This window comes from Neolamprologus brichardi, chromosome 1, assembly GCF_056152115.1.
Source record: "Neolamprologus brichardi isolate AB-2024 chromosome 1, ASM5615211v1, whole genome shotgun sequence".
Lineage (NCBI taxonomy): Eukaryota > Metazoa > Chordata > Actinopteri > Cichliformes > Cichlidae > Neolamprologus > Neolamprologus brichardi.
The window spans coordinates 1,013,174-1,025,947 of NC_142104.1; the positions used below are offsets into that span (position 1 = coordinate 1,013,174).

A 12,774-nucleotide genomic window follows, 5' to 3' on the forward strand; every position below is an offset into this window, starting at 1 on the left:
TTCTTTTATTTTGTCCCGTGGCTAATCACCGCATACAAATACAGTCAGCAAGCAGACAAACAGGAATCTCTTCATTCCCACATTTCCAGAATTTAGTGTTTAACTGTGACAGAAGAGCAGAACCAACACCTGCAGCTCAAAATGATTTCTGTGAGTCCAGTGAAAGAAAGTTTGCTGCTGATGATGATGCAGCCTTTAACGTTAACATGTTGACTCATTAATTCAAATACTTGCAACATCATTTGTTCTCTCTCCATTCAAACTGTAACAATGTTCTCAGTTTGATTTAGAAACATGTGTTTCAGGTACTGAAACTATAACACGTATAACCTGGGACTTTATATTACAGTCATGCGCTTCTATTGTTATAACCAGAGATGGGCAGTAACGCGTAATCCGATTACTTTTTTCAAGTAACGAGTAAAGTAAGGGATTACTATTGCAAAAACAGTAATTAGATTACCGTTACTTTCCCGTAGGAACGCTGCGTTACTGCGTTACTAAAACCGTGATTTTTTTTGCGAGAATGTCTCATGACAGTGACGTAAGCGAGTGCGACGTTGGTGACAACAGCTGTGTGCAGATCAACAATGGATCATATATCGAGTGCAGAGAGAGTATGAGCGTGCAGCGTTTAAAGCGTGGAAGTACTGACCTTACTTTGAGTTTGATTCCATAAAAAGTGACAAAAACATTAGTGTCCGTTGTGCGTGGGAAGAAAACTTCTTTTTACAGCGAAAAAAACCCTAAACTTCCAAACAAGCACCGAGTAGCTACGACGTAATGGGAAACTCACAGAGAAACTCGCGGATTCTTCCACTGACCGCTGCACACCTGCACCAGCGTAACCCTCCGCCTACCCCACTCCTGCTTTACAGGTGAAAATAGAGCAACAGGACCGCTAGTCTTTGACTTTATTTATTTTCTGCTGTGTTTTACTTGCATCTATTTGAAAGACTGAGTGTAAACACAAAAAATATTTTATTTTATGTGCTGGAATGTGCAGAAAATAGGTTTAAATGTTAAACTAATTTCTTCCAGTCAGAGAATGTTGCAGATAATTTAATTTTTGCTTGATGCATAAAGTTAAAAGATTAAAACTAATAAAACAAGTTTTAAAAAGAGACTTTTCCATTTGATTACATTTTGTATGATGATTATGTAGAAAAAGTAGAATTGGGCTGAAAGATCTATCACTTTATCACCTATTCAGGTTGTAAATCGTGTTTTTAAAAAGTAACTAAGTAACTAAGTAATTAATTACTTTTGAAAATAAGTAATCAGTAAAGTAACAGGATTACTTTTGGGGGGAAATAATCAGTAATTAGTTACTGATTACTTTTTTCAAGTAACTTGACCAACACTGAAGTTATAACTAATAAGGGATGTTAATCCTGAAACAGTGTCAATTAAAATGTGTCATAAATACAGTAAATATTGAATTGTACACAAACAGCACACAGTACTTTGCCATGAAGCAAACAGTGAGTCGTTCACAGTCACTGTAACGTTCATGTGTTCGTGTGTTTTAAAGGACGGTTACAGTAACACTTCATCGTCACGTTGACTCAACAATAAGTGAACAGCTGGTGACGAGTCAAGGCGTCGTGTGTTGTGATGTATATGGCGTGATGCTGATCGTCCTCCTGATGAAGCGCCCGCCCCTCTGCTGCAGCTCCATAAAGGCAGCAGCCGGCGTGCAGAGCGACAGAACAGCTGGAGACTCATCCTGTCACGACCTTTACGTCGCACTCCTACCAGACGACTCTCTGATGCAGCCGGTGCCAAAACAAGTTTCCTGAGCCATCACTGCAAATTTCATATTTGTATCACTGAAATCCGGAGAAGCATGTACGCCAGGAAGTCAGAAGGAAAGGAGCTTCGCAGAGGAAGGTCTTTGGACAACAGGACCGTGTCCAGCAGCTTCGGGAGAGGCTCCACAACCATCATCTTCACTCTGAAAAACGAAGTCGGTGGTCTTATAAAGGCTCTGAAACTTTTCCAGGTGAGGTTTCATTTTCTTTATGTTGACACAGATATGGTTTTCTGAGGATGTGTGTGACTGGCCAGGAATGTGATGGGAAGCTTTTACAGCATCTTCTTTGTGTGTGTGTGTGTGTGTGTGTGTGTGTGTGTGTGTGTGCGCGCAGGAAAAACACGTCAACCTCATCCACATCGAGTCCCGAAAGTCCAAACGAAGGAATTCCGACTTTGAGATCTTTGTGGACTGCGACACCGACCACGAGCAGTTCAAGGAGCTCGCCGAGCTGCTCAGGAAGCACACGGACATCGTGGAGATCTCGCCGCTCGACGGCTCCGCTCTACCCGAGGACGGTACACCTGGTCGTACTCTGACTAAACAGAAGCTGTGATAGAGATGATTATTTCACAGGTCTGCGTGTGTCTTCACTGTGTTTCAGATGTGCCCGGCGTGCCGTGGTTCCCCAAGAAGATCTCAGACTTGGACTTGTGTGTAAACAGAGTTCTGATGTACGGCTCTGAACTTGATGCCGATCATCCGGTATGTGCGTCAGCGGACAGAGTTCTGAAATAAAGCGTGAACTCGGTAACCGACTGAGGTTTTGCTGTTCCTGCAGGGATTTAAGGACAACGTGTACAGAAAACGAAGACAATATTTCTCTGGTTTAGCTAAAAACTACAAACAGTGAGTTCCTCTTACCGATGTTTTCATTAATGAAGCTAATAATTAAAACCTTGAAGGGCTTTCATCCTGTAACTCCGTCTCTCACAGCGGCGAGCCCATCCCTCGCGTGGACTACACTGCAGAGGAGGTGCGTACCTGGGGCGTGGTGTTCAGGGAGCTCCACAAGCTGTACCCGAGCCACGCCTGCAGGGAGTACCTGAAGAACCTCCCCCTGCTGACCAAGTACTGCAAGTACAGCGAGGACAACATCCCCCAGCTGGAGGACGTCTCGCACTTCCTTAAAGGTAACCGTCAACAGTGTTGGTCAAGTTAAAGTGACCATTAACTAATTCCTGATTACGTCTCCAAAAGAGTAATCCCATTACTCTACTGATTACTTATTTTCAAAAGTAATTAGTTACTTAGTTACTTTTAAAAAACACGATACACAACCTGAATAGGTAATAAAGCAACTTTTATTCTGCATAATCCATCATATAAAACTGAATCTAATGAAAACGTCTCTTTAAAACATGTTTTATTAGTTTGAATCTTTAACTTTATGCATCAAGCAAAAATTAAATCGTATGCAGTCTTTGACTGGAAGATGTGTTTAACATTTAGACCTATTTTCTGCATATTCCAGCATTTAAAATAAAATCATTGTTTTGTGTTTACACTCTTTCAAATAGATGCAAGTAAAATAAAATCAAAAACTTAGCAGCACTGAGTCCTGTCGCTCTTAAATCTATTTTCACGTATTCAGCAGGAGTGGTGCGGGTGCAGGTGTGTCTCAGCGGTCATGTCAGCATGCTCGGTACTTGCTCAGAAGTTTAAGGTTTCATTTTCCCACACAGAGTGCACAGCAGACGCGAACCTTTGTGTTACTTTGTAAGGAATCAAACTCAAAGTAATGTGAGTACTTCCACGCTTTAAATGCTGCACGGTCGTACTCTCTCCCGCCCTCCATATTGTTGACACGTCTGTTACCACGAATGTCGCACGCGCTTACATCATGAGGCACTTTCGCAAACAAAATCACGGTTTAGTAATGCAGTAATGCAGCGTGCTTACGGGAAAGTAACTGTAATCTAATTACTTTTTTGCAATAGTAATCCCTTACTTTACTCGTTACTTTTAAAAGTAATCGGATTACAGTAATGTGTTACCTGTAACGTGTTACTGCCCATCGCTGACCGTCAGATGCAAGCCGGGGCTCTAGACTAACTTTCTGTCACGGTTGCAACAGTGCAAAAGTTAGACGCACACAAATTTTTCAAACGCATCGCATAACACGCAGTTTTACATGCGCACTTTTTGGGGGGAATTCAGTCCATAGAGACAATATTGATTTGTAAATGATTAACTAACAATCTTGTCAACACAAAGTCCTTTATTTGAAGCACATTTCTACCAGAAAGAGAAGTTACTGAAAAACTGCTCGTGCTTAAAGTGCGTTGGCACTCTTTGGTGATATTGTAGACAATGTTAAACTTAATCATCACTCTGACGACCTGTTTGCTGCTGAAAGGCCGGGGGGAGAGGGGACACAGGGCATTTATCGCAGTTAAGTCCTTGTTACCTTTCTGTGATTTGACTTCTATCCTTTGTTATTTTCTCCCATCCTCCGTACCCTCCGGGCCTTTTTATCCCTCATCCTGAGTCTTTGTCCAATCTTACTCCTCTTCAGTTCTGGCTTTCTTATTTTTGGTTAACTGGTCATCTTTTGGTCGCTGTTTAGATTAAAGATTAAGATGGTCAGTGCGTGTGTGTGTGTGTGTGTGTGTGTGTGTGTGTGTGTGTGTGTTTGAGCAGAGTGCTCAGGCTTCATCATCAGGCCCGTTGCTGGTTACCTCTCCCCCAGAGACTTCCTGGCAGGTCTGGCCTTCAGAGTCTTCCACTGCACTCAGTATGTCCGCCACAGCTCAGAGCCTCTGTACACACCTGAGCCGTGAGTGCACACAGACACACACACACACACAGACACACACACACAGACACACACACGCACACACACACACACACACACACACACACACACTATAACAGTCAGTCCGTTTTATTGTCTTTCTTTATTGTGTTCATATTTCTAAAGCCTTGTGTGTGTGTCTGTGTCTGTGTGTGTGTGTGTGTGTGTGTGTGTGTGTGTGTGTGTGTGTGTGTGTGTGTGTGTGTGTGCTGCAGAGACACATGCCATGAGCTGCTGGGTCACGTGCCTCTGCTGGCCGAGCCCAGCTTCGCTCAGTTCTCCCAGGAGCTCGGTTTGGCGTCGCTTGGCGCTTCAGATGATGATGTAAACAAACTGGCCACGGTGAGTGCCGCGGCGCCGACTCACACTAAATACACCTGGATGAGGCGGGAACAACATGGCTCCCACATATGAAGGCTCATAAGGCCGTCAAGTCAGTTTTATTACACAGAACATTTTAAAACCACAGAAGTTGAACCAAAGTGCTTCACATGGACACGTGAACCCAAACAGCAAACGTCACAAAGTTAACAAAGTTCTCACAGCGTTACAGACGCAAACAGGAAGCTGGGATGAAACCACGAGGCACCTCAGACGTGACAAAATCTGATTGAAAGTCCTCAGTTCTTCTTACGGGGACAGGAAGGCTCAGGGCAGCAGGTGAGAGGTCGGGCTGATGACCTCAGCGAGCTGGAGGCAAAATATGGAGTTAGTGTTGTGAAGTGGGCGTGTCCTGAGTTGAACTTGTCTAAATAATAAGGCAACTACCAATAGGAGTGAAACAGACCACTGACTGACACGTACAGGTGAAGGACACCTGGATTAGTGCCCAAGCACTCAGTCAGTCTCAGGGTCTCCTCTTCCTCTCCCCGTAAGAATCGAACTCCTGAGTCAGGCCAGCCTGTCATTGGCTGGCCCTGACAGCAGATGTGCTGCGATGCCGTTCACTGAGAGTTCAGCTGCGATTACACAGGAAGTACAAAGTGTACATATCTCACAGGTAGACCTGCTGAGCTTATAGAGGTGCATGTGCGTGGTTACCTGTCCTGTTAATCACCTGCTGAGCTCCAAACCTCTGCTGCATTTCTACATCTCCACCACCAGGTGACACCACCGGGCTTCTCATCAGTGAGGAACGAGCCAATCACAGCAATTCTTACTTACAGGATATTCAGTTCCTCATAATAAGCAGTGTTGTTCAGCAGCTGATGCATTTACAAAATTCTTCCTTCAGCTACAAAATGTTCATGTTCAAGTTTGTTCAGGTGACTTTGAGTGATCCTCAGTGTGCGCCCGCCCCGGGGTGAACGCCCGCCCCCTGGTGGACCATCGTCCTTATACTTCCACCTGGTTTATCATCAGCTTTAACCCACCAAGGTCATCGTCGGTGACGGCCCCGCCCTAAACCTTCCTGTCCTGAGTCTTTGAATCAAGTCGAGTTTTATTGTCAAGCCAACAGTAAACACTCAGGTACACAGCGGGACGAAATATCGTCCTCCTGGATCGAAGGTGCAAACTGTGAAAATAAGATGAAAGAATTCACACAAACAAATATACAGAAGATAAACTAAGAACAAGAACAACAGCACTGAATAGACAAGAATAAGAATAAATGAATATAATCAAGACTGCTGATTGTCAGTGCGTGTATACAGCAGGCTGAGTCAACGCTAATGTGACGCTGCTGAGCCTCAGCTGTCCACAGTTTCATCCACACCAGGCTTTGATCCACCAAACACACAGACCAGCGCTGCTGAGCGCGTGCAGTGGCGCTCTGAGCTGATGTCGTGTCCTCCTGTTTGTTCCAGTGTTACTTCTTCACTGTGGAGTTTGGGCTCTGTAAGCAGGACGGCAGGCTGAGGGCGTACGGCGCGGGGCTGCTCTCCTCCGTCAGTGAACTCCAGGTGACCTCCGACCTCCACCCTGCACCTTCATCTGACGATTCTTAAACGACAGATTATTAGTGACTTTTGTGTTTCCTTAAACCCACTGAGTGGTTAAAAAAATCCACATGGCATAAAAACATCTTAAAACTCCTCCCATTTTTGTGTACTTGTATTTTACTCGAGTATTTCCAGGTTTTGATGCTTAAAACTTCAACATGTGAGATTTTACTTCACTGCACTTGCACCGAGCGTCCTCCAGCTGATCCAGTCTAACACCAACCGTTGCTAAGCTAGTTACCTGACGCAGCAGTCACCTGCGCTCAGGTTTCAGTACGTTTGGACTTTATCTAAAACATCTGTGCACATCTGTCCTCCTAGCACGCTTTGTCCAGCAGTGCCAACATCCTTCCTTTTGACCCCACGGTGACCTGCAACCAGGAGTGCATGATCACCACGTTTCAGCACGTTTACTATGTGGCCGACAGTTTTGAGGAAGCCAAGAACAAAATGAGGTGAGCTGCAAGTTTGTGTGAGACGCACCGTGACCCCTGACCCCATGTGTCCCTGATTGTGGTTCTGAGAGCTTCAGCTGAGGATGTAAAGTGTGTGCTGTGTCTGCAGGGAGTTTGCCAAGACGCTTCGACGTCCCTTCACGATACGCTACGACCCCTACACTCAGAGCGTGGACGTCCTGGAGGACACCAACAACATCAACAGCATGGTGAAGGACATCCGGCACGAGCTGGACATCGTCGAAGACGCTCTGAACCGCCTCAGCAAAAAACTGCAGAGCGTGTAAAGAGGTGCTCGCAGTAAAGCCGCTGACAGCCGAACACTGCGTCCACGCCTCTGCTTCTGCTGCTGCAACAAAACACCTCCTCCTGAGGGGGAGGGGCCTCCTGAAACATGGACACATTTATTGTTTGTAGGCTGAGCTGTAAAAATGCGCACATGTGCCGTGATAATCTGTCTGTAATCATGTGAATTTGTGTGATGATCTATAAAATACACATAATCGTGTGTGAGGTTCTGTTTGTGCTGCTGCAGCATTTAATGCGACGCAGCACCTGTGTCCATTAGATCAGCTGCACACACCTACACGAGGCGTCACAACAACTTTTAAAGCAACAAAGTGTTGCTGGGTGTGCAAAGAGCAGCATTTAGTTGTGCATGCTTCACACCAGCAGAGGGCACCACTCAGCCACCCCACCAGTATCTACAGCTGAGGACCAGCAGCACCATAAAAGCACTTCACTGGTTAAAAATAGCTCACAGAGATATCGTCACTGAGCAGCAACCTTCAGCTTGTGATTGGGAGCAGATGATTCCTCTGCTCATCTCCAGCTTCATCTTTTTATTCCTGGACTCTCTCCCAGAGCAGCTTTGCATGATTCATAGTTCAAAATAATCCTTCTTTACCTGCTGGGCCTCCTGCGACGCCTCAGCTCATCCCTTTAGCTCCTCCCCCTTTAAGATACATTTTTTATTGGCTGCTTCTCACAACCAAAAGGTTTGAACGGCGGGTGGGTGTGGCTCCTATTCCCTCTGTGACATCAGACAGGTGGAAGAATAGAAAGCATTTAGAGCAGCTGAGTTTGGGCTCAGAGACGTATCATTAGAAACTTTGTGCTTCTGATTTTGTGTCACGCAGTTCTTTTCTTATATGAAACCTTATTTGGGTGGTCCTGCAAAAACAGCCTAAAGTTAAATTTTAAAAACATGTTTCACTTCACGCTTGACTGAAAGTTTGATACCAAACTTTAAATGTGGCCTGAACATCACTGCAGGTACAGTTAAAATACTGTGTATAATCAGAGCGATGCAAACTGGAAGGAAGCTTCACACCAACAGGAAACAGGAAACACTGACCTGACAAGTCCTGTCACTGACTGTGATGTTCTGCCCTCCGAGCTCATCAGAGACTACGAGCTCACATGTAGAAGCACAGAGTCCACAAAGAGCCCTTAAAGTCAGCAGCGAGAGGCTAACACAGCGCTGCACGTCCCGAGCTGATTGGTGGATCTTTGGTGGAGGCAGCTGAAAAAGCCAGCGGTGTCATATTAAAGGAAAAAACTGAAGTTTGTGTTCAAGCTCCAGTGTTCAGAGAAGCTGGACTGTTAGTGCTCGTTCTGTTCAGCAAAGAGTCAAATTTAAACAGCAGCGAGAGAAAACGGTTGACATCGAGTCTTTGATTGTTAGGAGCTCATATGAGAGCCGTGCTTGTTGTTAGGAATCACTGAGTATTTACGTCAAGAATGAATATTCTCTGTTCAAATATCATCACGTCCTGCACAGTTTATCCACCGTGCTTCATCCTGATGCCTGGAGTTATGGACACGAGGAAGCTCTTCAGCATTTCAGTCGTTTCTCAGGAGAACTTCAGGATTTACTGGAAGCTCCGAGTTTGCTCGAGACAAAACCTCACCTGGCAGGTGGCTGACCCCTCCCCTCCTGTCTGACTCTGTTTCACATCCTCGTATCAGAGTTGACGTCTCTCCAAACATGAAATATTTGTGACGTGAAACACAGCTGACTTTCTAATCGATCGGTGATCAATGACAGGACAGAGGAAGTGATCACGGAGGATTTATTCTGAACTCAGAACCGACCAGTGTTCATAATTCTGGCCTCTGCTCTTTATTTATCGGTCGCCATGGTGACTCATTGACGGCTTTGTGATCAGAAACAACAGGAACAGAAAACTCTGAGTTTAAATTTACTGCACACACACACTGCTCACAAACCAAAGGTCAGAGGTCGTCTCTGAGTCTCTGTCAACAGCAGAAACAAGACAAACCAGTGACTCCAACAACACAGCAGAGTCCAGGACAAAGTCCCCCAGTGTCACTGCAAACAGCTGCTTACAAACCCACAGCTGGAAGGTGATTGGCTACAGCGTTCCTCGCCACCCAAAGCACAAAGGGGGGCGGGACTACACCCAGCGCCTGAAGAGCAGCACACCACCTGTCTGAACAAACTGCTGCGTCACGTGGAAGCTTCAGGTTATCAGACGCTCGTCTCTCCCGGAGCATCTCGAGACGCTCTGTTGACTATCAGCTGTTGCACAAACAAATCACTTCCTGTGCTCATGAGGTGATGTTGGAGATCAGATAAAGTTGATCACATATTGATTTCCTGTGGCCAGTAGGAGGAGCCATGATTGTGACGCTGGTGAGCAGATGTTTCTGCTCTGACTCTTACCAGACTTGAATTTGAACATTTTCAGGTGTCGTAGGAAAACCCGACGTCACCACGCAGGCGCTCGGATGACGAGGAACAAATATGGAGTCAGTGTGTTAAACAGCTGGGAAACAAACGGAGGCTTTTCTTTTCATACATGTGCATAAACGACAGAGCCACGGCTGCTTCACTGGAGGTTTGAAGCCACGTGTGCAAGAAGAACTGCAGGTTGTGTCATTTCCACCACGTCTGTGCATGTGCAGGATCTGGAGCATCATCCATGTGACTCGTTTTTGTAAACAATCATGAAAAACACTCTTTACACTTTCAGAGCTCACCTCACTTTGTTCATGAACCGCACAAACCTGAAATCCACAGTGGGTGTATTTTAGATGCGCACGTGTGGATGTGACACGTACAGCTCAATCAACATGAAACTGGAAGCTGAAGCTCAGCGACCAGAAAGAAATCCCCCTGGACCCCAAACCTTCCAGCCGGAACCCGGGAATAATGTTTGACTCACAGTTTAAGTTGCTCATGAGTCAAGTGGGAACTGAATCAGAGACAAACTGATGCCGTCATATCCAGCTGTGACGCACCTCAAAATGTACGTAAAACTTGGACTCAGGGCTGAGTCAGACCTCTCACTGTCAATGACTCGAAATCCTTTTACTTGTTTTGAAGCACCTCGTGGTCTCAGTATCTGTAGGGAACGACGAGAGGACACGAAACAGGACACTAGCCAGACAAAGTATGAAAGATAAGCTTTCATTAGGCTGACGGCAAAAATTCAACAGGATGAACCAAAAAAACAAAATCCAGAAACAAGGAGACAAACAGAGGAAGTAAAAGACAAAATAAATCAGGGATGAACATTTAAACAATGTAAAGAGATTTCTCAGACAGGACTCACGACAACTGTAGAACGTGGTTGTATCACACACACACTTATATATATACACACACACAGCGGTCCCCATAAATGGACTGGCCGGTCTGCCCAATGGTGATTTTTCGTTTTTATGGGCCGATGCTGGGAGATGTATAGAAATCCATTATTGTACATAGTAATTTTTTTTAGGGTCCCATCATAATTTATTCAGAAGTAACTAAGTACTGTACATGATGCCAGTATTTTCCCACATTTTCTAGATCCTGCACCAGTACTGTGTGTAAAAAGTCAGTTAAGTTTTCTTCTTTCTCACCTGTCTTTCTGTCTCCTCTCACTTTTTAAAGGTTACCATGTTAGAAAACATATTTTGCGCTGCCATGCTGTTTATTGATGTGGTAAATAAACGGTTTATGAAAATAAATCTAAATCTGTCATCAGTAATCAGTAATGATCATGTCTCACCTCTAGTCTTCTCTGTCTTAATTTCAGGTTTTCACCAAGTGTTGTAGAGGTTCAGGAGGTTAACTCGACCATCAGTCTACTTTCAGGTACTGTTTAGAACCAGTCTGTGAAAATATTGTCGGGCATAAACTGGTCTGTAGCGCAAAATAAAACTAGTACCGGTGCCGAAAAAAAAGAAGATTTATTCATAACACACGTGAAAAGACCCAGGGAAAAAAGTAAACGATCAAAACGATAACAAAATAACGCTGAAAACCGATAAAAACCCTGAAAACTATACATTTCACACCTGAGCCTCAGCTCTCGCGGACTGATACCGGTCCGAGGCCCGGGGGTTGGGGACCGCTGGTTTAGAATACCAAGAATAGGGAGGATGGTGTAGGTTAAGTTTATTAGACTGATGCATATATACCAACAGGACAGTGTCCATCACTGTGACAACAGCGTTTGTTTTCACTCAAATTATTTATGTTTTTTCCTATAACACCTGGGGGGCCGGTCACCAGTCAAAATGCCCGGGCCGATGTTTTGCCCCAGTCCAGCCCCGGCGGTCTCCCGCTGTATCGCGGTTCATCTTTCGCAGTCTCGCTGTTTCGCTGATTTTTTTTGTGCAATTTTGCATACTTTCCCCCTTTTTTCCCTTTTTTATACAGCGCATTGTGTTCTGCGTCCTGATTGGCTGTAGACCATTGTCACTCAGTCTCGTGTCTCGTGTACAGCACAGAGCGCGTTCAGCTCGTCACATTTACATAAATCTTCTATCTTAGCTGTGTGACTCATAAGTGCTGGACTGTTTGTTCTCCCCAACAAACAACAATGTTGACGAGACGTCGTCACTGCGGGTGTCTTTGGTTTCCTCCTGTAATACTGGACTTGTTTGTTTGTTTTTTACGCAGGTTTGAACTTTGAGCGCATAAACAAGAGAAAACTGAAACTGTTCATGCCTGTCTGAGAAAAATGTATAAAGTGTGTAGTGACGGGTTTTACAACATCTGTAATAGTTGTAAAAAATAAAGTTGGCTACTTCGCGGATTTCAGTTATCGCGGCTTATTTTTAGAACGTAACGTAACGTAAAACTTAAAAACAATACGTGTGTGTGTGTGTGTTTAAATCCTTTAATGTGGTTGGCTCCATGACCTCTGAACCCCGGCGTCCCCCTGTGTTACAGCCATGTTCGCCTTTTTGGGCTTTTGAGTGAGAGTTTCAATATTCAGGCTGCTTGTGTGTGTGTGTGTTATATTGTGTAACCCTGTGGTTCATGCGCAGCTCTTTGGTCAGTGTTGTTGTTTTAAATGTGTTTCCAGATAAATTTGGAGAAAGAGACAAACATGAACATAAACGAGGCAGAAATAATCGAATAGTTTAAAAAATGCTTTTGGTTTCGTTTGATTACTTTTTGTTCTGTTATCTTCAGCCGTAACGCCCCCCTCCCCCCTGCAGTCCCCCTGAAAGCCCCCTCCTCTCCCCGGGAGAGCCCCTGTGCCCCCCCCCCCCCCCCGTCTTCCTCCAGTGAGTGAGAAAGAGAGAGCCTTCGGCGATGACGTAATCAGGAGGGTGTGTTTACCGTCTGTTTCTGTGTTTGTAAATAAAATGTAACTAAATTGCGACTCATTAACACAATGGGTTAGTTTGGCTCGCGCTCACCACCCTGCGTTCTGATTGGCTGCGCCCGCGCTTTGCTCCTCTCCGATTGGCCGCTGTTTGGCTGCCAGGCGGAGGGAGGAGGGAGGGGTTGGGTGT

General features: G+C 45.1%; 1 protein-coding gene across 1 annotated transcript; it reads left to right on the forward strand.

Annotated features, from left to right (window-relative positions):
- The first annotated feature begins 1,587 nt into the window (after positions 1 to 1,587).
- LOC102777594 (tryptophan 5-hydroxylase 1-like) lies at positions 1,588 to 7,403 on the forward strand. Its single transcript, XM_087844896.1, has 10 exons — positions 1,588 to 2,005; positions 2,151 to 2,334; positions 2,421 to 2,521; positions 2,598 to 2,665; positions 2,753 to 2,949; positions 4,460 to 4,595; positions 4,829 to 4,955; positions 6,422 to 6,517; positions 6,878 to 7,011; positions 7,121 to 7,403. The coding sequence occupies exons 1-10, from the start codon at positions 1,850 to 1,852 to the stop codon at positions 7,296 to 7,298; spliced, it is 1,377 nt and encodes a 458-aa protein (XP_087701022.1). The 5' UTR covers positions 1,588 to 1,849; the 3' UTR covers positions 7,299 to 7,403.
- Positions 7,404 to 12,774: the final 5,371 nt, after the last annotated feature.